Here is a 27,984-nt window from a genome sequence, read left to right on the forward strand (position 1 = left end):
AGAACTATGGGACTAGAACCACAAAAGAAAAACATATGATTTATCACTTGGATGCATGGGTATATGATTTGGGGTTGTGATTTTTAAAAGATTATTCTATTATAAATATGATTAATATGGAAATGGGTTTTGAGTAATAAGACATGTATAAACCAATGGATTGTTTGTCAGCTCTGGGATGGGGAGGGTAGAGGAGAGGGAGAGAACATGAATCATGTAACCATGGAAAAATATTTTAAAAACTTAATAAAAGAGGTTTATTTAGATGTTCTATTTCCTCCTCTGATAATCTAGGGCCATTTACTTTTTTGTATGTAGGCTTTCATTTCACTTACATTGTGAAATGTATTTGCATATAATTGACCAAAATAACTTTTAATAATTGCTTTAATTTCATCTTTATTAGTGGTTTTATATTCACCCCCTTTTCATTTTTAATGCTAGAGATTTGGTTTTCTTCTTTCTTTTTTATGGGATCCACTATTTATGCAGGGAAATAAGCACAAGTTCATGTTGAGGACAGAGAAAAGCGCCACCATTTTAAAAGATCAAGAAAGACTTCCCAACATAGATTCCTCTGATGTTCAAACGCCCGGGCCATCTCTTGGGACGTTCCGCTCAATTTCTGTACAGCTCTAGTAATTAGGAAGTCTTTCCTTAGGTCAAGAGGAATGAAATTGACCTTTGCAGATACACCCATTTTTCCTGTTTCTGCCATTCCAGGGACAAACAAAGCAAGTCAAACTTCTCTCCCCCGTGATGGTCCTTCAAATGCCTGAAGAGGGCCACTACTCAGACCTCCTCTGAACATGCTTCAGGTTGATGATATCTTCCCGAAATTATGGTACCCAGTTCAGTTACATACACAAAAACACAAATCTGGTCCGAGCATAGCAAAACACTACGGAACCATCTGCCCTGTTATTTAGGACAAAAGAACTTGATTAAGGCTCTTTCTGGCTGTCATGCCAAGCCACTGACTCCAACTAACATAGAGTCAATGCCCCAGATGTTGACCAAGAAGTGTTTCTTCTTCATGTTATTACATGGGCCAGGGAAGCCAACTATGTCTTTTTTTTTTTAACCCTTACTTTCTATCTCAGAATCAATACTAATTGATACTTCTAAGGCTGAAGAACAGTAAGGATTAGGCAACCAGGGTTGAGTGACTTGCCCAGGGTCACACAGCTAGGAAATGTCGAGAGCCCAGATTTGAATCCAGATCCTCCCGACACCAAGTGTGGAGCTCAGAGTCCTCAAACGATAAGTCTTAAAAACATTTCATCTATTTTTCCAAACTCACCTGAAAGGCAGTTGTTGCTGACATCAAGTTTTTCCAATGAAACAAATTGAAAGAGTGGCACAATTTCAATCAAACTGAAAATGAAAGTTTAGAATAAATGTTAAAAATTCTAAACTGTTAACAGTGACATACCCTATAAACCAATAGGCAACTTTTTGAGCTGGGTGTGTCAAAATTCGCCAAAAAAAACAAGCATAACTCGGATGGTGTGTCACTTTGAGAAAAAAGCCATAATTTCACAATATTTATAATTTAAATAACAGAAACGCACAATTGTAATATGTAACTGTATTTAATAAACCAAAATAGATAAATCAATATAGGTAGAATTGTCATCAATAGTGCACAGCATCTACACTACACTACAGCAAGTGTTTCATCCTCGGCACGCAGCCCCGGACTTCTCTGTATGCAGCCACATGTGGCCGCGTGTCATCGAAAATGGCTATATGTGTGTCAGTGCTGGCACGTGTGTCATAGGTTTGCCATCACCACCATAAGCAATGGATGGATCCTAAGCATTCCTTCCACCTCTACATCTATGAAGCTACAAATAATGTAATTAATAGTTAATAATAAAAATGATTCATTGGTAGTTAATGTATACAACAATATTTGGAAATAATAGTGGTGGGGAGTTGCTTCACTGTATTTTTCCCTTTTAGTTTGTCATCAGTTTCACCAGGGTAGAGAATTGCTAATAAGGAAGCCTCCTCTGCCAATGCAGATCAGTATCAGTTCTGCTACCTACCAAAGAAAGATGGATGTCAAAATGACAGAGTACCAGAGTTGTCTATGAAACCAGGAAGACATGGGTTTGGGTTCTGCCTTTGATGCTTCCTGGCTATGTGACTTTGGGCAAGTCACTGAACCTCTCGGTTCTCTAATTTTAAAAAAAACTAATAATTAATGCATGTTTGCAACTAAACTCACAAATAGCTCTCTCCCTCTTTTTCCTCCACTCACTAGAGAAGCCATCATTTGATTAAAAAAAAAAGATATAGATAAGTATTATCTAAAATTATGTCTTGCTTATTTCTATTTATCAGTTTTTTTCTCTGGAGGGGGATATACCCAAGTCATTCTTCAAACAGTATTGGTAATATGGGTAATTCTTTAAAACTATTTTGGAGAGAAAGAAGACTGCAATCTGCACTGATCGGGAGTTTCCTCACAAGGGAATTCTCCATTCTAGTAAAATCACAAGTCCAGTCCCTATCCCTGTCCCTAGTTGCAGAGCTGCCCAAATACTCATAGTTGATGATTTCCCATTTATATGCTACAAATCCACAAACTTTTTTTTTGTACTACTGACTACTATCTGCAAGGCACAACATTAAACCCAAAGAACAAAGTGAATCAAATCCTTTCATAATTTTTATGCTAATTATCAGGAGATAACTGTATTTTACTAAAAGTTAGAATTGATGTTTAAGTTAATCAAGTAAGTGAAATTTGAAACAATTTTATGAGGGCAGCTGGGTGGCACAGTGGATAGAGAGAGATGAAGGTTAAAGGGTCTGGGTTCAAATCTGGCCTCAGAAACTTCCTAGCTGTGTATCCCTGGAAAAGTCACTTAACCCCGTTTACCTAGCCCTTGCCTTTTGGTCACTGAATTGTTACTAAGAAATTAAGGATTAAAAAATTATGTAGGAAAAATGAACTTCAAAATTTCTAAGACATGCTTTAACATACAATGCATTATTTCAGCTACCTAAGAAACAAAAATAAGATAGATAACCTCGGCTTGGCCTTGCGGGCTAGAGAAGGAATAATATGCCTTTGCCTGTATTATTTTTCCACACTTGTCTACGATGGTTTCAGGATTAAATCTCCCCTGTGCATTTTTGAAAGTTCCATCTTTGGGTTTTCCTGAAACAGAATCTTCTGCTGAGAATCAAATCACATCAGTCAGAAGTTTCATCCACCTTTTTAAGGAGCTTATTTTTAGCACTTTTCCCCCCACACCCATTTCTCTTCATTCAATCACCTTTCTCTCATTTCTTCCTTTTCCTCCTTTCCCAACTTGTATTATTTTAAGGGTAGGAGCCCACGGAGCCTCGTGATCACCGGGGGCCTACCTAGGCTCTGGCACAATGCTAACCCTTGTACTGACCTTGACTGTGTTAAGACACTCTCCTGTTCTGCATTACCGAAGCGACAGAAGATATTATGGATAAAAACAGACTAAACAGTGAGGCAGGCTGAAGATCACTCTGAATGCAGGCTACTCCAAGAGCAGTATTACTAATCATATCATGAATAGGATACAGGTTACAAGTGCTTTAAAAGTTAGCCTCTAAAAAAATAACACAAGGGAGGCATTTAGGGGAAACAGCCAAGTTTAAGACATGGCCTTTGTAATTCTCTTTTAATTGTGTATATATTGCTTAATTGGGAGCATACTTGATGGACCTCAATTTTTCTTCGTAACAACCATGTTCTACTCAAAACTAAGCAGTTGCACAATTAATACACTTAAGGCAATTGATAACCCTTAGTTCAAATATAGAGGTGTAACACTCTAGATAACACTCAGCTGCATTTCAAGAATCCATATCTTCCCAGGTTTATGACACAAATTGTTTTTGATGGTGAAAGTTTCCTCTTTTGTCTCTGCAATCTATTTTGAATTTCTAACTTGGTTCTGTTATTTTTAGAAGGTCTCAAAATGCTAATATTAAGCTTTTTTTTTTAAAAAAATCTTTTGCATTCAGTTTCCTCCTTGTTTCAAAAGTTTCCTATTTCTGAATCAATACATACAGGATAATATGCTGAGAATATTTTTAAGGATCTGAAATTTTTAATTAATTAATTTTAAATCTGAAGCCACTGGCAATTTCTATTGTAAAAACATCATACAATATAAATGAAACTGAACTGAGCATTTCATTAAACTGTCAATTTTTTTTAAACAAACGAGAATCCTTTCAAATCTAGAGATTTAGTTGGATTTAGATTTTTATTTTTTAATGGCAATGCATTGGCTTTTATAACTGTTCATTGGCAAACTAGAAACCTAACAGAGGGCTCTTTCAGTTCTGTAACTTTTACTTTTACTGACATTCTGTGTTAATTTTTTTAAAAGAAAATTCAAACCAGAAAGACAAAGGACATTAGTGAAAACCTAATACCACTTGACCTTGTCACACTAGCCCTGGGCATAAAAAAGATATAAATTTCAAAGAAGACAAAAAAGCAAAAGATATGTACAGAAAGAAGTCAGTGGGTAAAAACTTCCCTTTCTGCTCCTACTTAGAATTTCACTACAAGTAAAAAGGCTTATAAAGCCAAAGAGTCTTCCAATTAGAAAACAGATGAATCAAACTGGAAACAGTCAAGTGTTCTAATGAAAACTCAAAACAGTAGTAAAGATGAAAAAAACTTTTGAACGATGTATACCAACTGTTTTAATTTGTATTCATTTTATTGGATGCAAAAATTCAGGATGAATATTTCTCTTTTTTTCTTTAATGAAAAATTAATCCATAAGTAATTACAAAGGAAAAATGAATCAATGATCTAAAAATCATAAACACTCTAAGCAATATCATTTTTTCCAGAAACATTAAAACTGCCAATAAGCATAACCTGAACTATCAGCATCCTACTAACTTAAACAAGTATGTCTCAATGTCAGTTTCCATCCAGGTTTCTTCAAATTGTTTTGAGAAATTTGGATCAAGGTCTTTGTAAATATTAATTATTCTACAGATTCTCAACGCCGTCTATTAGAATTTAATTATCTGAAATGGAAAAAATGTATCACCTGTTTTAGTGACAAGCCTTCTGGTGACAGGCCTTAACCTGGATCGGGATGAGATTCTCAATGACAGAGATCTATAATTGAGCCTACACAGTGAAAAGCTACTCAACTTGGTATTGTGTTATGTTATATTCTAAACTTAACAATGCTAAGAAACACAAATAATCCTATAAACAAGAGTCGAATATAACAGAATATAAAAATAGTAGACTATAAGTCCTTCTCAATCTTCTCTTTGGAGGGTTGTTCCTAAAAAGCATTTAGTCTTGGAAGAAGCCCACATTACTGGCAATGCTCTTCAGGGAAATTTGTTGTGCCTGTAAACCATCTACAGGGTAAATGTGTTCATGATTCTGGCCATTCTCACCTCTTACTTGGCCAATAGCCTTTTCATTGGTCCCTGGGCATTGAGCTTCTCCCTGCTTCAACCCACCCTCCCCGGAGCCAGGGAGGTGATGTGACTGAAGCAGAGGTCCGCCCAGGTCACCTCTGCTATGTGAGTCCCCAGTGGCTCCCTGTCTCCTCCACAATGAAAAATAAACTCTCTTTGGTATCAAAAGCTCTTCCTAACAGCCTGGCCCACTCCTGACTTTCTAGTCTTCCTACACTTGACTCCATTCCACATCCTCCAGGATCCAGTGATCAACATGATGCTCCTGGCATGTAAAAGCCTTAACTGTCCTTCCTTGCTATCCCGCTCTCCCTCCCCACCGTCACCTTTTCTGTTCCCTGACTTCCTTTACTACTCAGTCAGCCCTTAACTTCCAAAGAGACACTTTCTCTCTCCTACAAGGGGCTAATGCCTTCTCCTCTAAGACTACTTCCCATGTAGTTTTTTTTTTTAAATTTTTAAGCCCTTACCTTCTGTCTAAGAATCAATACTGTATATTCGTTCAAAGCAGAAAAGCCATAAGGGCTAGGCCATGGAGGTTAACGTGCCCCGGGTCACACAGTTAGGAAGTGTCTGAAACCATATTTGAACCCAGGAACTTTTGTCTCTAAGCCTGACTCTGAATCCACTGAGCCACCTCACTGCCCTCATCTCCTCATCTTCTGCTTAATTCTATTACTGCCGAATCCATATTGGTCCATTATTAACTACATCACGTAACAAAACAGAATTTCTTATTCTACCAAAATACAAATCCTGAAACAGAACAAGAAGAAATCCAATATGAGTGTTGAATGGGTCATGTCTTTTTATTCTACCAAGGATATACTGCTTTTCAGGTTTCTAATTCCCTCTAGAAAATATGGCAACAAACAAAATGTATTTTCACTTCTGGCATTATGATAGATACATATGCACTTGCTTTATACAGTTTTCATTTTCATAATATAGTATGCATACTAACAAGCTGTTAAATTATTTTTCTATCCTCAATTATACATATCTTCAACTTTTGCTTTCTTCTAGTATCTAGCAGAAGACATTGGAACACATTTTAATGTCTATTGAATGAAGGGACAATACTTGATGCTCAAGTGCTAAAGAACTGTTTAACAAATTTGTTGATAGGACAGATCATTTAGATAACACATCACTATCAGCAATTTTAGATTGGAGGCAGCATGCCTTTGTGTATAGAATATTGGACATGGAGGGAAGACATGAATTTGAATCTCACCACTAGTGGAGGACTAAGTGATAAGTTATTTAGCCTCTTTTAGCCTCAATTTTCCATCTGTAAAATGGAGATAACAATAGCACATACCTCACAGGCTTGTTGTGAAAATCAACTTGTAAAAATCAGTGGAGATCAAATGAAATAAATGTATTAAAATGCATTTTGAAAACCTTAAAGGGTTACATAAATTTTAGCTATCACTACTAGTGGTGAAAGTAGCAGTAATAGAAGTAGCAGTAGTAGTGGTAGTTATAGTAGTAGTAATAGTGTTAGTAATAATAATGATAGTATTAATAGTAGTGATGATGATGGTGGTGGTGATTTATAAAATACAGAAAATGTGAATTCTAGAAAGAAAAGGAATGTTACTATAGTTCTAGATTCCTGAACTATTTAAAAAATTCATATCAGGATATTTAATGGGCTATCAATGATGTTCATCTTATTCTGGATAATAGATAGTGTTCATTCACTTGCTTTTGTTTATTTGTTTTTCTCTTGGTGGACTGTTGGGGGTAATTTTTTTTTTAGTTATAGATCTCATTTAGGAATCTCTGTAGCACTCTTGGGGCTTGATAAAATCAGCACAAGGTCTCCTGTAGGACTTCCATCTGTGAGGAATGTCACTTTCATTAGGACTCTTTGAAAGTCATCTTTTATGCAGGTGGCAAACTTGATCAATAAGTATGTCTACTTTGTGCCTTGCTCAATTCTGATAATCCTCTAATAATCTAAAGCATATCTGAGATGGCATCTGTTGATATTATGACCTTACTGTATGCATGAGAGACACTCAGAGAAATGCCTTCAAGATAGTCTTTTCCTTACAAAAAACAAACGTTTTTCTACAATAGAAAAACAATAGACATACCATCACATTCTCTATACTTTTCTGAAGATTTCAGACTTTTAAAATATGTCTTGATATCAAATATCAGTTATAAACTTATCTACCCACAGATATTTTCCATCGAGAATATCCATGTACATAGAGATGCCATAATCCCACAAAATTAACAGGTGTTCCCCACTATTTGGAAGCCAAAAATGTAATATGAAGTAGATAATCAACAAGTAAGGAGTGGATGAATAAATTACAGCAAATGAATATAAATAAATATTTCTGCATTGTAAGAAAGGACAAAAAGAGGGAATTCAGAGAGGCACTGGAAGACGCTGAACCAAAAAAGAAACGTATGCAGTGATTTGTTCCCTGCTCCTCCTGCCTGGCTCCTCCCTTCAAACTCCTTTGTGATTAAGGGCACCGCCATCTTCCTAGTCCACCAGACTCCCAATCAAAATAGAATCCTCAACTCCTCACTCCCTCTCAGCCCAGGTTCCATTTGTTACCCAAGGCTGCCGACGTTGCCTCTATAACAACAGCTCCCAAACCCGCTCCCTTCTCTCCTCTGTTCCGGCTCCCCCCTTCTGCAGTCCCTCACACCTCCTCATGCCAGCCCTCCTGGAGGGGCTCCCTGGTGACACTCCCTGCCTCAAGGGTCTCTCACCTCCTCCTGCACATCCTCCACTCAGCTGTTGAAGGGATTTTTCTAAAGAGCAGCCCCAACCACGCCACCCTACTGACTCAATCAAGTCCCGGGGCTCCCTAACATGAAATCCTGCTTCACAATCTCCTCCCCGCTCCCTGTCTTCTCCTTGCAGCCTTCTCACACCTCACACTCCGCTTCGCCCCCACCCCCACCCGTCCTCGGATGGTTGGACGCTGGTCTCGTTCCTCACCCAGGACGTGCCATTTCTCGACTCTAGGCTGTCCCTGACCCCCAGAACGTTCTCTCCCCTCATCGCTGGCTTCCTTCGAGTTCCTGCTGGCATCTCTTCTCCAGGAAGCCCTTTCATTCTCGTGCCTGCCTTCTAGCAATGATCCCCTTTTGGCCTGTCTCTAGCGTGTTTGTCCCCAGCTGTCCGCCTGCTGGCTATCCCATGAGAACTGGGAGCTCCCGGAGAGCCAGGGCTGGTCTCTGCCTTCTTCGGAACCGGCTCCCCAGCACAGGCCCGACTCTGAATCGACTCTTATTGACTGGCTGACTGAGAACACAAATGAGAAGAACAATGCGATGAAGCTGCTGAATGCTGCCTATCAATGATAATAATTCCTGTGGAACTCAAAAGCCAGATAACAAAATTCACCCCTCTTCTTTCCTTGAAGAGATGAGAGAATAGGAACGTGGAATGGTGCCACTGTCAGACACAGCTCCCCTGTCAATGGGTTCTGTTGAGCTGTTTTTCTCCTAAATTACTCTGATGTCAAACAAGGGGGACGATCAAACTTTAAAACCAAACAAAACAGGCATAGTAAGAGCAAGAGCTCGCTTTTATAGATGAGAGGCACTTGCTTACCTCATTTTATCCTCTCAAAAACCTAGCAGGCAAGTGCTACTATGGATGGGACTGAACTAGACAGACCTTCCCTCGGCTCACAGAACTGGCAAAATGTTCGAGGCTGGATTTAAACGGAGGACTTTCTGAATGGAGCACCAGCGCTCTATCCACTGTGCTTCCTAGCTACTAAGAAAGGAGGCATAGAGGCTGGGAGTCACCTTCTCTAGTAGTAACAATATCCAGATAGTACTAGAGTTCTATTTAAATTCTCTAAAAGAATCAGGTACTGATTTGCACTGAACAATTCCCTAGACTGGTGGAGTCACTGATTCTCTCCAACACACACACACACACACACACACACACACACACACACACACACACACACACACACACAGGGAGAGAGGAGAGTATCATATATATGTGTGTATCACCTGTGATTTTTTCCAGTCTTTTAGTATCTTCCCCTCTTTTAGATACTTTGAGAATTGCCTCAAAACCTCTAGCATGGGTTTCTACTTATATTTGGTTGGCACACCAGCTCATCCTCTCTCTGCCTTCATAGTTCTTTCATTTATTCCAAAAGCAGAGCGAGTACTCATGTTGGATTATAAATAGAACAGAGTCACTGTCACTGGTGAAGAAAATGTGTCCTAGGAATGTTGAGAGGTCGTTTCCATTTTTCATCTCTTTGTTGCCTTCCACCTTTAAGCGATCTTTGAATGAACTGGCCCCACTGGACGCTGATGGCAAATCAGGGAGCAGTAAATGGTTGCTCTGTGGGCACACCCACGGACAGAGGTTGGAAAGCAGATTCCGTTTTCTACTTGCCAGAGTTTTAAATTTCTAATGGACGTTAAAATATTTAGAGGAGAAATGCTCAAAGGACAGATGACCCTAATGTGGTGAAGATTAAGAGAGAATTTTAGACATCTTCTATTGTAAAAGAAAGGAAACACATGGTGGACATCTTCAGGCTCTCTTAGTCTGTTTCACATGAAGTGTAGAGCCCAAGTCAACAGATTCTTCTTCAAAGCATTTTTTTCTATTTGCCTTTGGTGAACAAATTAATCATATTAGAAAGAGTAGAACTCACTGAAATATTAATCTAATAGCAAAGTAGAAGGAGATGTGCACCTATTTCCCTCATGTTTTAGTTTCCGACTACTTTCTGTAAAGCTCCAGATGTCTGGTGGTCTCACGCTGAACTCCTCTGGCAGGTACTCATTTCCATTCCATGCCAAAGTATTTTTTTTAAATATTGCTTTATATCCTTTGGGATATCAAATTTAAATTAATCTTAACAGTTACTATAAAAAATGAAAGTTGAAAGAAATTTAACAATTGCCTTTCTAGTGCATAATAAATACCATTTGAGAGAAAATGATACCTTAGAATGAAATAAGAACTTGTTTTTTTAAGGAATATATTCTTTACCAGGATAAAATGAATATTTCCCATAGAGATTTCTAGAAATGTATGTTTGATATAGAAGGAAAACTAGGTAAAACAAATTGTAACTTTAATGAAAATTCTACTCATTTTTATCTTGATAGCACTTTAATTCAACCTTTTAAATGCATGTTCCAAATTAGTTTAACATTTTTTCACATCAATTTATTTTGTTAAGCTATTAGAAAATAAAGATACTAGTAAGGGCAGTATTTTTTGCTTTTAAGGAGATATTACAAAGATGTTTTAGTTAAAATCTCACTGCAGCAAATACTGAAGAAAAGATAATTTACCTGTTTTGAGAGACAGTTAGAATCTGTAATAAAGGAAGCCAGTAGGAAGAGAAAATTTCCAATGTTGAAATACTGTTGTCATCCAAGTATAATTCTCGGAGCAGAACATGATTCTTCAGAGATGGAAGCTACATTTAAATTTAGTTCACAAAGATAATGGATATATTTGTTTAGTTAAACTTTAAGTTTTAAGATAAACTAATGACATACCACATTTGCAACATAATAAGTTGTTTATTAATTCAAAATGCCAGTCTTTGCAATATAAATTGTAAGGCTGACAGTAACAATCTTCATGTAGTCTCTTAATTTAAAAAAAAGATGACCTAATTCTTAATTATAATTACTTACTAACTGATTTCTGTCTCATACTTATCAGAAAATGATACTTTAAAAAGGTGTGATTTAATGTTTAACACAGTATGAGAAAAAAATACATTACTGATTCCATTTGTAAAATAACAAAAATGCAGAGAAGAAATTCGTTTTAGTTTAAAATGGAAAATCGATTCCAAATTATCACCATAAAAGATTATAATCAGAGATAAAATTATTCTAAACTACTAAAACAATAAGGCTATATGCTATATATTTACACAAAGAAAAAAGATATGTATATATATATATATATATTTATCATTAATCTGAAATAATTTACCTCACTTAGGTAATTTCCCTGTAACTTCAAAATCTGAAGTAAGCCACAGTCTGTAATGCCTTCAACTTTAGTAAGATTATTATAAGAGCAATCCAGGTACATAATAGTTGGAACACTGCAAAGACCTCTGGTACTCATCAGCAGATTGTGATCCACAATTAGTTGCTGAAGAGATTTCAAAGATTCTAATCCACCTGAAAGAAAAGTTGCTAAAATCAGTGATTCTCTATAATCTTTCAAATTCATTTTTCATAACTATTACGCTACTATATCTTCTAAAGTTCTCAATTTTAAGTAAGGACTTGTTTTAAATTCTACTTTTTAAAAAAAATAAAAGTTAACAAAATAGAATAGTACTTTGAAATGAATATTTTAAATTTTCTCAAACTTGTCAAGTCAACAAACATTTTTTAAATCCTTATTATATGCCAGACACTGGAAATTTTAGAATGTGGTACCAATTAAACAATACAAAAGTAGATAAAATCCTTGTATTTTAAATTACCAATAGGATATACAATAAGTATCTTTCCTGGGAGAAGGCTACGAAATAAAGAAAAGTGCTAAGAAAAAAAAAATTCCTTTTCCTGTGGCTGGTTCCCCAGGCCCTTATCCTAACCCTACACCCTGCCTTGATGAAGAAATATATTTCAACAAAAACGATCTGTTTCTTTGACCATGTCTGACAACACATACCCCCTTCCGCACCACAGGAACAGTCGTTATCTAAACAATCCTCCTTTTTGCCCATCTTTTCTTAAGATACGATTCATCAGTGACCACTTCCCCTCCTGTTTTTCACAGTTGCTCATTAGTTACTGTCGCCTCCTCACGCCCACCATGCTTTCCTAGCCTGCTCTCTCTTCCTCTGTGGGATGCTTCTCTGTAGCCTCAGCCAAAGAACCACTTCCATAAAGGGAGCCCTCAGAAGCGAGGCCTTTGCTTTCATCAGGTCCTGGGAGTCAGTAACCTGGAGACTGCCCCAAAGTGAGGCAGCCGACTCTTCTCATGGCCAGCCTTGAACCCAGTCTCTGTCATCTCCTCTGCATTAGCTCTTCCACATATACACACTAGGGCATGAGCTCCATCATCCACCCTCGTTTTTCTGTGTGAATGCAAACTACTCTGAGTGAAGACACAATTCTTCCGGGAAGCTCTTCTCTCTTTTAGGCTCTGATGCCTTCAGCACAAAGTCCCCCTCCAAACGAGAATAAGGGACTCCCCATCCACACACACACATATGTGCTTTACAGCTGAGCTGAGGTTTCTTTCAGGGAGTCTCGGCACAGAGCTGTCTTCCAAGGAGCCTTGAGTGATCTGAATGAATCAATGGAAGCTGCGCGGTGGTAAAAGAGTCTGCAAGGTGTTACTGGGTTCTACCAAAAGGAACTCTGATCCCATGTTCTCTTTCTCGTAATTATGTGCTTATAGAACTGCTATTCTTCATCTCAAGATGATGCGCACATAACACAGCTCCTGGTGCACAGTAGATAGTAATAAATATCACTGGTACAGTATTAGGAATTCTTTGATTCCGGAAATAGTAACGAAGGAAAAATGTGAAAGATTTCTCCAGAAGGATTAATCTAATGTTCTAGCCGGCCAAACTACCTGATATCTTAAAGTCATTTCCAACTACATGAAAAATATACATATGTATGTGTGCATGTATTCACATATGTATATGTAACATACATATGTGTGTTTGGAAGGTCCAATTATATAATTTTCATTAATTATGGAGATTTTTATGAGTTAATTATTTTCAAATATTATCTTGACTATATCTGAAATATGATTTTAGATATTTTTTAAATGTTTAATGTGGTCTAAAGATTAAGATATGCTCTCAAGTCAAACTTAAAGTTTTTTATCCCAAATAACATTAAAGAATTTCACTAGATTTTCTTTGACTTTCAATTTAGTGTGGAAATACACATGAGCTATTTTACTAAAGAGATAGCTTGATCATCAATGTGTAAGCAACTTTTAAAAGTCATATAGTTTGGGGAAAGCCCAATATGGAAAACTGACATGTTGATTTAATTCTGAAAGAATTTAGAACATTTAAATCTATTCCAGTCTTTTAAGAACTCTGCTTCTCTCTCATTTTCACTTTTTTTTTCCTGTCTGCACTTTCTTTTTTTTATTTTTTTTTATTTTTTATTTTTTTTATTTTAAACCCTTAACTTCTGTGTATTGACTTATAGGTGGAAGAGTGGTAAGGGTAGGCAATGGGGGTCAAGTGACTTGCCCAGGGTCACACAGCTGGGAAGTGTCTGAGGCCAGATTCGAACCTAGGACCTCCTGTCTCTAGGCCTGGCTCTCAATCCACTGAGCTACCCAGCTGCCCCCTATTATTTATTTTTTAAATTTAAATATTTTATTTTTTTAGAAAAATTTTCCATGGTTACATGATTCATATTTTTACTTTCCCCTTCACTCCCCCTTCATACCCCGCTTCCATAGCCAACGTGCATTTCCACTGGGTTTAACATGTGTCATTAATCATGATCTATTATTTCAAGTCTACATCCCCGATCATGTCTGCCTCAACCCATGTGTTCAAGCAGTCAAGCAGTTGTTTTTCTTCTGTGTTTCCACTCCTGCAGTTCTTCCTCTGAATGTGGATAGCATCTTTTCCATAAATCCCTCAGAATTGTCCTGGGTCATTGTATTGTTGCTAGTACAGAAGCCCATTACATTGGATTGTACCACATTGTATCCATCTCTGTGTACAATGTTCTTCTGGCTCTGCTCCTTTCGCTCTGCATCAGTTCCTGGAGGTCTTTCCAGTTCACATGGAATTCCTCCAGTTTATTATTCCTTTTAGCACAATAGTATTCCATCACCAACATATACCACAATTTGTTCAGCCATTCCCCAATTGAAGGACATACCCTCGTTTTCCAGTTTTTTTGCCACCACAAAAAGTGCAACTATAAATATTTTTGTACAAGTCTGTTTAACTATGATCCCTTTGGGGTACAAACCCAGCAATGCTATGGCTGGATCAAAGGGCACCTGCCTGCACTTTCTGAAGAATTCTTAGGATCCTAGAACCTGAGAATTGAAGGTACCTTAGATTTCCTGTGGTTCAGTCATCACCTCTCTCCTTCAACAATACTCATAAACTCCTTCTACAACATCCATGGCCAATAGTTATCTAATCTCTTTTTTATTTTATTTTATTTTAAACCCTTAACTTCTGTGTATTGGCTCCTAGGTGGAAGAGTGGTAAGGGTGGGCAATGGGGGTCAAGTGACTTGCCCAGGGTCACACAGCTGAGAAGTGTCTGAGGCCAGATTTGAACCTAGGACCTCCAGTCTTTAGGCCTGACTCTCAATCCACTGAGCTACCCAGCTGCCCCCGGTTATCTAATCTCTTGCAGGAACACTTGCAGTAACAAGGAATTCAGTATCTCATAAAACAGACTAATCCATTTTCTGATATCTCTTTAAAAAGTTCTTCCTTTGACCAAAGGAAGCCAAAATCTTCAACACTTTGTATTTTTTATATAGATAATTACTGTTAGATTGGAAACACAAACTTTATTAAAGTTGTGGTGGAAAAGTAATAGGAGAATTTAAAAAAAGAAAAATCTTTCAAAAGTTCATGACCAAACTACATATATATATATATATGTGCATATATATACTTATAAATTCATATAGTTCTATATTTTATTTACACAAAATTTATTTTAAAAATTAAAATTTTTAAAATGTTTGGATACATTTAAAGGGTACTGGAAAATGCCTTTGTAGAAGAAACACGAAGTTTAAATCAAATGTCTACTTTATTCTGAAAATTATAAGATTCCATTAAATATCTTTTCCTATATAACTCACATATGACATACCGACTCTAAATAATAGTTGAGTCTTACTGCAGTGATTTTTGATGTTTTGCTTTTGGAAGAGAAAGGAAACATATGAATAGAAAGAAGAAAAAAGTCAAATATGTGAAAAAAATTAGAAATAAAATGAAACAAAAATTCACATAAAGCACATCAACTTTAAAGATCTCATTTAAAAATCTAGGCCAATGAACTCCACTGCAACTAAAAATGGCTCTTCTGCTTATACAGTAAATTATCTAACGTGGCTGGGGAATGAATGGGTTACTGTGACATTAATATTTGGCTTGAAGAGAACTAAATTTTCCTTAATTAAGAAGATACCCTGGGATATTTCAGAACTCCATTATGGAGGTCACAAATATCCTGATTTGTGGAGAATTTTGGTGAGGAAAAAATAAAGAAATAAGCATTAATTACCTATAATCTATCAGGTACAGTGCTAAATACTGTACAAATATTATCTAAGTTGATCCTCACAATAACCCTGTGAGATAGATGTTATAATTTTCATTTTACTGTCAAGGAAACTGAGGCAGAAAGAGGTCAAGTGATTTGACCCAAGCCACACTGCTACTTTAAAATATCTGAAGCTGTATTGAAGGTATGTACATATGAAGAACTCTGGTCTTCCTTACTCTAGTCCCATTATTCTATCTCCTGCACCACCTGACTGATTGATAGAATGTGAGATGAAAAACATTTTATTCTATAAAGAAAAGGTTGCTGAAGTCAAGCCCCTACATTAGTTTTATTACTCAAAAAGGACCTAATATTTTATTTAAGCTAATAAGACAACTAGACCTCATGTAACATGGACATTTAACTTTTCAGTAGACTATACACCGTGGTTCAATGGACTTAGCATTATTAAAAATTTTGTCATTTTCATTGTAATTCATATTTAGAAATGTATTTTTTTACAAACCAATGAAACCATTACTACATTGCTTTCCGTAGTATCATATCAATCAGCTAATTATTAAATCATTAAACATCTATCACATCCAATCACTGCTAGTTACTGAGGATATAGACCAGTGATTCCCAAAGTGGGCACTACCGTCCCCTGGTGGGTGCTGCAGCAATCCAGGGGGGTAGTGAAGGCCACAGGTGCATTTATCTTTCCTATTAATTACTATTAAAATTAAAAGTAAATTAATTTCCAGGGGGCTAAGTAATATTTTTTTCTGAAAAGGGGACGGTAGGCCAAAAAGTTTGGGAACCATTGATATGGATATTATAAGTAAAATATACTATTAATATCCTGTTTTTCCTTTAAAAAGAGAAAGATCTTAAAAATTATAATCTAATAATAATATATAAATTATGGCTAAAAAATTTTGTCATTTCATTTCCTGGAAACCTCTTGTCTATTTGTAAAAATTTAAGAAAAATTATAGAAGTGAACAAAAACATTATGTAGAAAAATTACTTTGAAAGATCTGAGAAATCTTCATATTGCAATTTTTTTTTATTTTAAACCCTTACCTTTGATCTTAGAATTGATACTAGATATCTGTTCCAAAGCAGAAAAGCATTAAGGATGAGGCAGTGAGGGTTAAGTGACTTGTCCAGGGTCACATAGCTAGGAAGTGTCTGAGGCCACATTTCAACCCAGGACCTCCCATCTCCAGGCCTGCCTCACCGTCCACTGAGCCTCCTACCTCCTCTTCACCATGCAATTTTAAGCCATGTTTACAGAAAAACAAAAATTAAATGTGCTATCCACCCCTTGCCTACCAGGTGATGGGCACAAGACAAAGAATGAGATATTAAGTTTTGGATAGGGGCAATGTGTCAATTGGATTTGCTTGAATGAATATTTATGTTTTTTCTTCTTTTGTGTTTCTTTTTTGTTCAATTGGAGGAGAGAAGATAGGAAAGGAAATAATTATTCATTGAAAAAAATGTGTAAAAGAAATATCACCATTTCTACCTTTATAACATTTTTCATCTACATCACCTCTCCCTTGGACTAATGCAGTGGGTGTCTAACTGATCTCTCTTTCTCAAGTCTCTCCCCAACCCTGATCAATATTACTTAGCCTCGAAGGTGCCTTTCTTTTACTTTTTTTTAGGGATTATTTTTCATAATATTTTATTTTATCCCTATTACCTGTAAAACAATTTTTAACATTAATATTTTAAAGTTTGAACTCCAAATTCTTTTCCTTCTTCTGACTCTCCCTTCTCACACTTTTCCTGACCTCTCCCCTCCCTGAGACAGTAAGTAATCTGATAGATTTTACATTTATAATCATGCAAAACATTTTTCCATATTAGTCATTTTGTGGAAGAGATCTCAAATAAAAAAAGAAGAAAATGAAATATAATATGTCAGTCTGCATTCAGACTCCATCAGTTCTTTCTTAGAGGGCAGATGGCATTTTTCCTTATGAGTCACTGGGATTGTCTTAGATCGCAGCATTGCTGAGAATCACTAGGCCATTCACAGTTGTTAAACAAGAAATAAACCATTGCTATGCACAATGAACTTCTAATTCTGCTTGCCTCACTTTGTGTCAATTATGTAAGTCTTTCCAGACCTAATCCATGAGTTAAGGGGGCGCCACTCCCTGCATGCGAAGACTTCTCCCAGCACAATGGGCAGATGAGAAGAGCTTGGGACAGGAGCCATGAAAGTGGCCGAAGCTCAACATGCACTGCATCCTGGGCCATCACCGGCTGTCCTGGCTTTGGTCTTGCCACCGTTCTTCACTAATTCTGGAAGACCGAAGCTAACAGCTCTGGGCACTTAAACCCAATTCATGCATAAGTCAAGGGTCCGCCTGGGACACCGTTAGTCCTCTGGCCCTTTCTTCCATCTTACAGGACGCCCTCTCTCTCATCTCCATGCTTTCTTACTGGATGCTTCCCAAGTCAGCACTGATCAGCCCCCTCACTGCCACCTCTGACTTTCTTGGTTCTCATTGTCCAATGATTAATGCTTTCATCAGGCAGATTTCCTTTATCTACTCAATACATATCCTATATGTATCTAGCTATTAATGTGCTGTTCCCCATTACAATATGCTTCCTGGAAGGAAAAATCTTTTGCTTTTGTTTTTTGCATTTGCATAATACTTAATAAATGTTAGCTGACTACACAGGGATGGAATCGATCCTAGTGACCTGAAGGGTGGGTACCAATTATTCTCTTAATTATTATAGGTTTCAACTTTTTTTTTTTTAAACGAGACCTTCTGTCTTAGAATTGATGCTGAGTGTCAGGTCCAAGGCAGGAAAGTAGTAAGGGCTGGGCAATTGGAGTTGACTTGCTCAGAATCACACAGTCATAAAGTGTCCTGAGGCCAGGATTTAACTAGGACCTCCCCGTCTCTAGGCCTGGCTCTCTATCCACTGAGCCATCTAGCTGACCCTTAAACTTCCTAGCCACCTTAGTTCTATTCTTTCTTGTAAGAAGAGCAAAGATTTCTTCTTGGAAGGGAAAAACTGAAACAAAATAAGTTCTGAAGTTGGACTTTGCTTTGTTTTCTATTATTGTTCCATCTTCCTTAAGTAGTATTCTAATTTCTTTTTTCAGTCCTCCTCTCTGACCTACAACTTAAACAAAGAAAATATCTTTTGATTTTAGCATTGTTAGCCAATATTTGGTCTTTCTAAACTTTGTTCTGATGAGGCAGTCAGTAGAGCCAAGTGGACTAAGCAGGGGTACCTGGGTTCAAATCCTGCTTTGCATGCTCATTATTTGAGATGCTTATGTTGACTGACTTTTAAGGTCCCTACATCCCTAATTTTTGAACCTATGATGACAATTCCTCAGAGGAAGCATCAAAGTTTTTGTATTTATTTTTGTTATCTGTTTGTCTCTATCTTTATTAGACACTATGTGCCAGGCATATAAGAAACGGACTTAAACCATAAGTTGAGTGCTGCTCAATGCTTTCAAACTGTGGTGTGGAGAACTTTTAAATCCACTTGGATAGCTGGGAGATCAAATAAGTCAATATTTACTTATTTGATTTTACTTATTTACTTACTGTTTTTTTATTTACTTATTTACTTACTGTTTTTTATTTACTTATTTACTTACTGTTCAATGGAAAGACAAATACTGAAGCTAAAGCTTAAATATTGTGTCCACATAATGAGAAGGACAGAACTAACTGCAAAAGACTGATGCTGAGGAAGACTGAAGGCGACAGGAAAAAGGAATGGCAGAGGATATGATGGATTCAATGAAAAGCAAGACATGACTGAACAACAACAATGTGCCAGGCATGGACCTAAGTACCAGAGATACAAATAAAAGCAAGTTGTAAAGTCCCGATATTTAAGGAAATTAAATTCTAATGGGGGAGAGAAACCCATAAAGGGAATCTGGAAAGGGAGTGGATTGAGAGTCAGGCCCTGAGGACAGGAGGTCCTGGGTTCAAATTTGACCTCAGATACTTCCTAGCTATAGGACTGAGCACATCACTTAACCTTGGCCTATCCTTCACTGCTTTTCTGCCTTGGGACTCAAACACAGTGTTGATTCTAAGGTGGAAGGTGGAGGTTTTTTAAAAAAAAAAAAAAAGAAAAAGAAAAGGAGTGGGTGGAGGAGGTTACATCCTTAAGGAGAGCTGGAAAAGTCCAGAAAGCCTGGAACCAAGCCAGAAACAAAGCCTTTTCTTTTGGAAAATTTAGGTTGAACAATGAGTTCTATGTGCATAGATAACAGGCTCAACAGATAATTCCTCATCACAATTGCATCAGTTTCCAACCTAATTATTCAACAGTTATGAATTAAGCATTATTGTGTACATGCCAGGTACATGATTGTGTCCATGCCTGGTGTGGAAGAACACAGACCAAACAAGAACAAAGCGGCCTGCCCTTGAGCGATCTTTGTTCTTCTGGAGTGACCCCATATGATAATAAAAGTATATTTTTTATATGAGGATGTAAAAGAGAAGGAAGATTTTTGAAGGAAGGAAAGTACACTAAAAACTGGAGGGACTGGGAGAGTCTTCACTAGAAGGTTAACACTTGAATTGAGCTTCCACAGGAATTTAGGGTTATGAGGTGAAACTGAAGAGAGAATATCTTTGGGGTCTAGAGACAGCCAGTACAAAGGATCATGGGTGGGATGTAAAATCAGCTTTGGAAAACAGCAGGTAGAACAGTTTGCCTACAATGTAAAGGTCATGAAGGGTTGGATGGACAACACATGCCTAAAAAGTCCTCTTCCTTCTTCTCCCCTCCTCCTCTTCCTCCTTTCTTCTCCACTTCATCCATCTTCTCTGCCTTCCCTTCCTTCTCATCTTCCTTCTTCTCTTTCTCCCCCTCCTTTTGATTTAGGGTTATTTTGTTTCATATCTTTTTATTTCCAGACCCCTCAAAAGCCAATAAGTTAGTCCCAAGGAGATTCTTGCTCAACGTAAATTGCACAAATAGTCAAGCTCACTGTAAACTTGTCTTAAAAAGAAGCCCAAATAAATTAAAAATGGCTGAAAAGAAAAACATGTTCTGATAACAATTAAATCACTGTGATTTTTTAAAAAAATGTTTTAAATTTTTTTAAGTGACAAAAAAAGTTTTAGCATTTTACTTAAAAGAATTGAACATATTTTTTTTTTCCTTCCTGGGTGCTCAATATTTGTAAAATCCAACTCTAACTAGTAAATGCTCGTCTCTTGGCGAGTCACTGAGGTTAAAAAAAAAAAGTAATAGGTAAACTCGTAGCCTACATATAGATGAGTTGTCATACTCTGTTTTTTAACAGACTTCAGATGGTCCTCAAACAAGAGACATTGAGTCTGTCACTAAGACTGTATCCCAGAGCAGCTAGGTGGCTCAGTGGATAGAGAACCACGCTGGGAGACAGGAATTCCTGGGTTTAAAACTGGCCTCAGATACTTCCTAGCTGTTGGCTCTGGGAAAGTCACTTAACCCCAATTGCTTATACCTAAACACTCTTCTGCTTTGGAACCGATTCCAGATTCCAAGACAGAAGGTAAGCATTATTTAAAAAAAACAACAACAACAACAAAAAACCCCTAAGAAGCTTTTCAAGCTGAGCAGGTCTTACCAGATTATGATACTTGCCTAGGAGAAGCCAGAGTTATCAGGATAAGTGATAAGAGGAGGGCTTTAATAGATTCCTTTTTGAATGGTATTACAAAAATATCAGCTGTCACTATATTGAGATTCTAATGGTGACTTGCTGAGTGAAGTCCTAGCTCTCCTGAGTGATCTTTATTTTAGCGTGGTCAGACCTGGAGTCGGGACACCCTCCATTTCCAGTTCTATAGACCTCTATCTATGGATCTCTGCCTTGGACAGGGCCTGGGAGCACTGACCCTTTCCACAGTTCAGTCTCCATCTGATCCAGCTATACTGTGCTATGGCTTTCCGTGGCTCGGGAGATAATATCCACTCACTCCAAAATGGGAGAAAAACTTTCCTCTTCAAATTTTCAAAGCACTTTGTTTAAATCTCCATGTATTTATCCCATTCTGTTTTCTATTGAGGGAGCGAGAGAGCTGGGCCTTGAAGGAAGAAGAGGACTTCCAAAGTCGGAGGTGTAGCAGGAGTGAATTCCAGCCACAGTGACAGCTTGCATGAATGTACGGGGGAAGGAAGGAGAAAGCGGGATAAGATCAAGTAACAGGGAGTAGCACTGTTTGGCTGGAATGTAGATCCTGGGAGGCTAGAAAGATTGAAGACAGATTGCAAGAGGCTCTACATGACAAGCACAAGAGTCTCCAGTTTATCCTCCAGGCAACAGAGAGCCACTGAAGATTTTTGAGCAGAGGAGTGACATGGCCAGATTTGTATATTGTGAAAATTATTTTAGCTATAAATATATATATATATATAATGGATGAGTGATGGAAGAAACTGGAGACAGATATCATTTAGGAGACTTACAATAGTCAGCGTAAGACTACAGTACGAAGAGTGAGTGGAGAGTGGGGGCTGATGCTACATAGATTGGTGAGGTGAGAACCATAAGGGCTGTGGGCTCTGGGACTATTGCTTGGATATAGGGATGAAGAAGGGGAAAGTCTGCTCAAAAATAAGTCCAAAATCTCAACTCTGGCATGTGTTCTTTGAAGGCAGGTGATGTGTGTCATTTCATCTTTGTATTACTAGTACAGAGAGCACTGTCTTATATTTGGTAATCATTTAATAATGACTTGTTGAATTAAATTGAATATAATAAGGTTCCTTCTTAGCTCTAAAATTCTCCAAGTATATATATATGTGTATATATATATATATATCCTCCCTACTGTTGTCTGTAAAAAATAAAAAGCAAAATGATGCCATCTAGTGGACACCCAATCACTTCCTTCTAATGATCTAAAAAGAAAAAAAGAAAAAAAAAACTAGCGATTTTTCAAAAATTTGTTTCTCTCCCTGGATACTTGCAGAACAATTCAAGCTGTACTGGTTTATAAAGAAAAGTGTGCAGAGAAGAATGGTTGGGACCAACCATTTCACATCATCAGAAGCTGAATTATCCAGGAATGTTTCCAGGAATATAACACCAAATTTAGGAGAAAAGATTTGCAATGCTAAGCTACCACCACAATCATTATGAAAAGAAGCTTGAAACATTTTGGCAAAGAAATCAGGGCTGCATCTTCAAAACTGATCGAAAGTAAATGAACAATTTAAGATATTCTCTAAATAGGCTCTTTGGAGCATATTATTATATAACAATGAAACGTCTCAGATCAACGCATTGGATCAGAAGTGACATTTACTTGCACATTAAATTTTTCCTAAAACAGTTTTCACATGTGAATATGAATCCAGAGCATACTAGCATAACTAATACTAATTAAAATATCATTTTACTATATATTTGTAATATTAATTATTAGTATTTGTAATATTAACATATTACAAAAAATGGAAGCAAATATTTTGATACAACACAAGGAAATGAGAAAATGTTTTCTTCTATATTAAATGTTCCACAAAACATAAGAGGTAATCATGATTTTAAAGATTTTATAATAGTTGGTTTTCCCATATATAACAATTCTCTTTCACATCAGGAACACTTTAAAATATTTTATGTAAAAACCCCTCTTTAATGACTAAATATGTATACCTTTCAGGAAAACTAATACACATCAGTAATTGCAGTTAGTATTGCTGTTAGAAATGAAGAATGTTATAAAATATAAAACTACAAGTATTCCTTTCACATTGTGGGGATTAGTGGTGCAGCACCCCCATGAACTAGAAAATCTACATAAAAATTTTTGGCCCTTTCTTCATACCAGAAAAGAAGACTGATTTTTTTTCCTTTTATGAGCTATATCAAGTATAAGAAATTATATACATTTCTGGTATTAAAAGATAAAATATGCTAACAATACTATACATATATTTTATGCACTTCTGAGTTTCTAAACTTTTTCTGTGTTGCCTACTGGCCTTCACATGTTGTCTACAGCTTCCACAAAACTCTCCCCAAATTCCTATTTAGTTTCTTATGCCAACCCACGATATACAGAAACCGCATTGGGGAAAGTGACATTGTAGAAAGGATATCTATATAAATCACGCATGTTTTATGTTTCCAATTTTTAAAATTGAATTAAAATCCACTAACTTTATCTTAGAGTAGTACTTGAATGGTATTTTTGATGCTTGTTATCTATTTCAATAGTTGAATTTTTGACAATTGCAAGTCAATTTTATGTTTTACTAAGTTTTACAAACTTCTCTAATTGTGAGCCGAATGTCTTTATGCTAATAGTAAAAATCTCCTCAGCCATTCATTATCACTTCACTTCAAACAAAATCAATAATGGGAATTTACCTAAAAATTGTCTGAGAATTGCCGAGTATGTTTAGCATTGTGAGGTAATTATTAATTTCATAGAAACTACAAACTGAATACAGAGCCCAAAGTATTTACTTTTCTCCCTTCCAAATTTATTTCAGTTCTCATAGAAATATTACAGGATAGGAGAAGTAAATTTTTCACTTATAAAGACAAGTATATCTTTGTGTATTGCTATGAGATTTTTTTTTTTTTTTTTGCTTTCAATATATCACTGAAAGTCAAAGCCAATGCCGTTCCCTGGGCTTAGCCAGATTCTCTGAAAACTGGTCCTGAGGCTGAAGGAGCAGAGACCCCGGTAAACTCTAGTCTTCCTGCCCATCCGATTTCTCTTGCAAACTTCTCACACTCCATAAATACAGTGTTTTCATTGTAAACAACAGAAAGCATAGGGGGCCTTTTACCTTGTGTGCTCTGCACTACACAGATACCTCAGGTACATCAATTAATAGCATGGCATATTTCACATCAATCTTGCATATGGCCTACACCCCAGGAAATCCACCCACTATGAAAAATTCCGTACACTCTTACTGGCAAGGAAAACTGGATTAATGGAAGTTTAAGCATTTCTCCTTACAAACAGTCTCTTTTCTTAGTTGCCTTTAGGTTACTGGCATGATTTCTTCAAGTGAATGCCAATAACATTAACATACATTATCAATGCAGTGCTCTCTTCCAGGGAGAGGAAAAAAAGATTTATTTCATATGTATTTTAAACACAAAGTTTTAAATCAACGATTTTATATCCAAGTATCAGCATTTAAATGTTAAAAGCTCATGGGTGGCCCCATTGCTGGCAGCAAACAATTTTGAAAGGTTGAACTTGAAAACACTGTGTGTGCACATATATGTGTGTGTGTATATATGGCTGTGTATAATAAATAAACATTATATTTTCACTAAGTTGAATGTAGAAAAACATCTTTATATACATATATGTAAACAAACACACATGTGTATATTACAGCTATATACATATCTCCCTGTCTACAGACATACCTATATACATACATAGATAAGATCATAGATTTAAAGCTGAAAGAGACCTAAGAGACTATCAAGTCCAGCTCCTGAATTTACAGATGAAGAAACTGGCACGAAGGAGGTAACTTTGCAGAAATAAAAGAATCAGTGTGGTTACAGTAGAGAAGAATTTATAATTAGCAAGAAGATATTTAGCTTGCAATTAGATATACTTATTCCCCTCCTTCAAATTAGGGCTAAAAAATTTTTTTTAATTGTAAAACTTCCAAAAAGATGTTAATACTCATCTCATCATCAAAGTGCTCTAAAGTACTTTAAAATGCAGATGAATTTTGTAGTAGGTACTATATTCATCTCCTCTTCCTCCTCCAGTCCCTAGGGAATCATCCAGAGAAGGTCTACTTCAAGTTCAAATAAATCCTGCATTAAAAGTTCCTCAAATGATAAATACATGAGAAAGTGTTCTAAATCTCTTATAATCAGAGAAATGCAAATCAAAACAACTCTGGGGTACCACCTCACACCTAGCAGGTTGGCTAATATGACAGCAAGGGAAAGTAATAAATATCAGAGGGGATGTGGCAAAATTGGGACATTAATACATTACTGGAGGAGTTGTGAATTGATCCAACCATTCTGGATGGCAATTTGGAACTATGCTCAAAGGGCTATAAAAGAATGCCTGCTCTTTGATCCAGCTATAGCATTGCTGGGTTTGTACCCCAAAGAGATCACAGATAAACAGACTTGTACAAAAATATTTATAGCTACACTCTTTGTGGTGGCAAAAAATTGGAAAATGAGGGGATGCCCTTCTATTGGGGAATTGCTTAACAAATTGTGGTATCTGCTGGTGATGGAATACTATGGTGCTCAAAGGAATAATGAACTGGAGGAATTCCATGTGAACTGGAAAGACCTCCAGGAATTGATGCAGAATGAAAGGAGCAGAACCAGGAGAACCTTATACACAAAGACAGGTATACAGCAATGCAATTGTAGGAATATAGTTAGGGATAGTCCGATTTCTAGGGTTAGTTGAAAAAAGGGAATTTTGAGAGAAGCTCTGGGAAAGGATTCTGGGTAAGAAAGGAATTATGGGTCTACAACTAGAAATAACTGAACTTCACTTCCTTCTTGGATTTTGACCAAACTGGAGGGAGGTTTTGTCTCTGCCTACAATTCTCATCAAGCTGAAGGGTTTTTCCTCTGAAAGATTCTTCCTGGAGGGTCGGGATTTCATGGAGAAGTCCTTGGCATCCAGGTAGAGGATTTACTTGGAGGAAACCAACTTTCCCTGAGTTTCATCTCCCAGTGGTCCAGCTACCAGAATTCCTTTTGGCTAAGGTAATTCAAAGCTTTCCATCTATAACTTTGAGTTACTTGGTACAACAGCCAAACCCAGAGGTTTTTTCCCCTTTCTTTCTTATTAAATATTGGTAGTAAGTTTAGATTAAGCCAGAAAGCATTGGGGAGTGGGGATAGGGTTTTTTAGATAGTATAGGGAGGATTAAGTAGGGCCCAGAGAAGAAAATGAAGGCTCTCCTTCAATAGGAGACGTAGAAGTTGGGGTGGAGTTAGTTTGGATAGTGCTAGGGTCCTACCTACCAGTTTCTTTCTTCCCTTTTTGGAATAAAGTTTATTTTCATAAGCCAAGGAATTTGTGCTTCACTGGCCCTGGGGAGTTCCTCAATGGGTTGTAACATCTAATATCTTTCTAGGACTCTTCCACAATATACAATTATCAGGACAATTCTAAGGGACTAATGAAAAAGAATGCTATCTACATCCAGAGAAAGAACTGTGAGAGTAGAAATACAGAAGAAAAACAACTGCTCGATCACACGGTTCAATGGGGATATGATTGGGGATGAAGATGAAGGAATGAACACCCTAGTGCAAATATTAATAATATGGAAATAGGACTTGATCAATGACACATGTAAAACCCAGTGGAATTGCTCGTTGGCTATGGGAGGGGAGTAGAAGGAGGAGAGGGAAAGAATATCATTCATGTAACTATGGGGAAATATTCTAAAATAAATAAATTAATTAACGTTAAAAATACGATAAAAAAAAAAGTTCCTCATATGGGTGCTATTCAGTTCTAGTCATCCTTGCCTTTCATCATCAGGGATACACATTGACTGAGAGGACTCCCAGGAGCTATCTCATAATATGTACCAATAAATAGCAGGAGTGACCAGTCTACATAGTATTAGATCAGAGCAGCTATCTTTGGGTTTCTGACATTCCTAGAATGCCCAAGGGGTTGTTGGTATAAATTTAGGGTCTGAAAATAAATAGTGCCTATATTTGACCCAAATTAATAGGATTTCTAGGCTTTCTGCCATGTTCTTCACCCTGAAACACATTGTCATATATTAACTAATGATTTGCTAGATTGTCTTAATGATCCTTGCTAGAATTTAAAATGTTATACTACCCCAACATCCACTTCTGACTACTTAAAAAATACCATTATAGCTCTCTATGTAGTAGCATAAGTAGCTACTTTGGCTATCACAGTAGAATATAAAATCAAGGCCCAACCTATTCTAATTGTAATTCTAACAATGCAGGTATTCTAGGGAAGTTTATATATTTTCCTGTACTCTTCAACTCTGCACCAAATGCAATGGCTCTATTTGCTGCTAGAGTTATTATGAAATAAAACAAACAATATATAAATATGATTTTACATATATAAATTATATTTCCTCACCAATTCTAGTGATCTTGTTATATGAAACTTCAATATTTCGAAGATTACTACAGCCATCCAATCCATGAAAAGAAGTTATTTCATTGTCATTCAGAAGAAGGATGCAGAGATTTTCTAAATTCTCACAATTTATAACCTGAATCTGATTTTCCTGAAAT

At 36.7% G+C, this 27,984-nt stretch overlaps 1 protein-coding gene across 1 annotated transcript in view; it reads right to left on the reverse strand.

The window, feature by feature from the left end:
* Nucleotides 1–27,984, reverse strand: part of LRRIQ1 (leucine rich repeats and IQ motif containing 1) — a 239,679-nt gene that overhangs the window by 169,146 nt on the left and 42,549 nt on the right. Inside the window, exons 11-14 of the mRNA XM_044679173.1 lie at nucleotides 27,827–27,977; nucleotides 11,441–11,634; nucleotides 10,783–10,910; nucleotides 1,304–1,377 (exon numbers count right to left, since the gene is read on the reverse strand). Coding sequence (XP_044535108.1) covers nucleotides 1,304–1,377; nucleotides 10,783–10,910; nucleotides 11,441–11,634; nucleotides 27,827–27,977 — 547 coding nt within the window. The remainder of the gene's footprint in view (nucleotides 1–1,303; nucleotides 1,378–10,782; nucleotides 10,911–11,440; nucleotides 11,635–27,826; nucleotides 27,978–27,984) is intronic.

This window comes from Gracilinanus agilis, chromosome 5 (genome assembly GCF_016433145.1).
Source record: "Gracilinanus agilis isolate LMUSP501 chromosome 5, AgileGrace, whole genome shotgun sequence".
NCBI lineage: Eukaryota > Metazoa > Chordata > Mammalia > Didelphimorphia > Didelphidae > Gracilinanus > Gracilinanus agilis.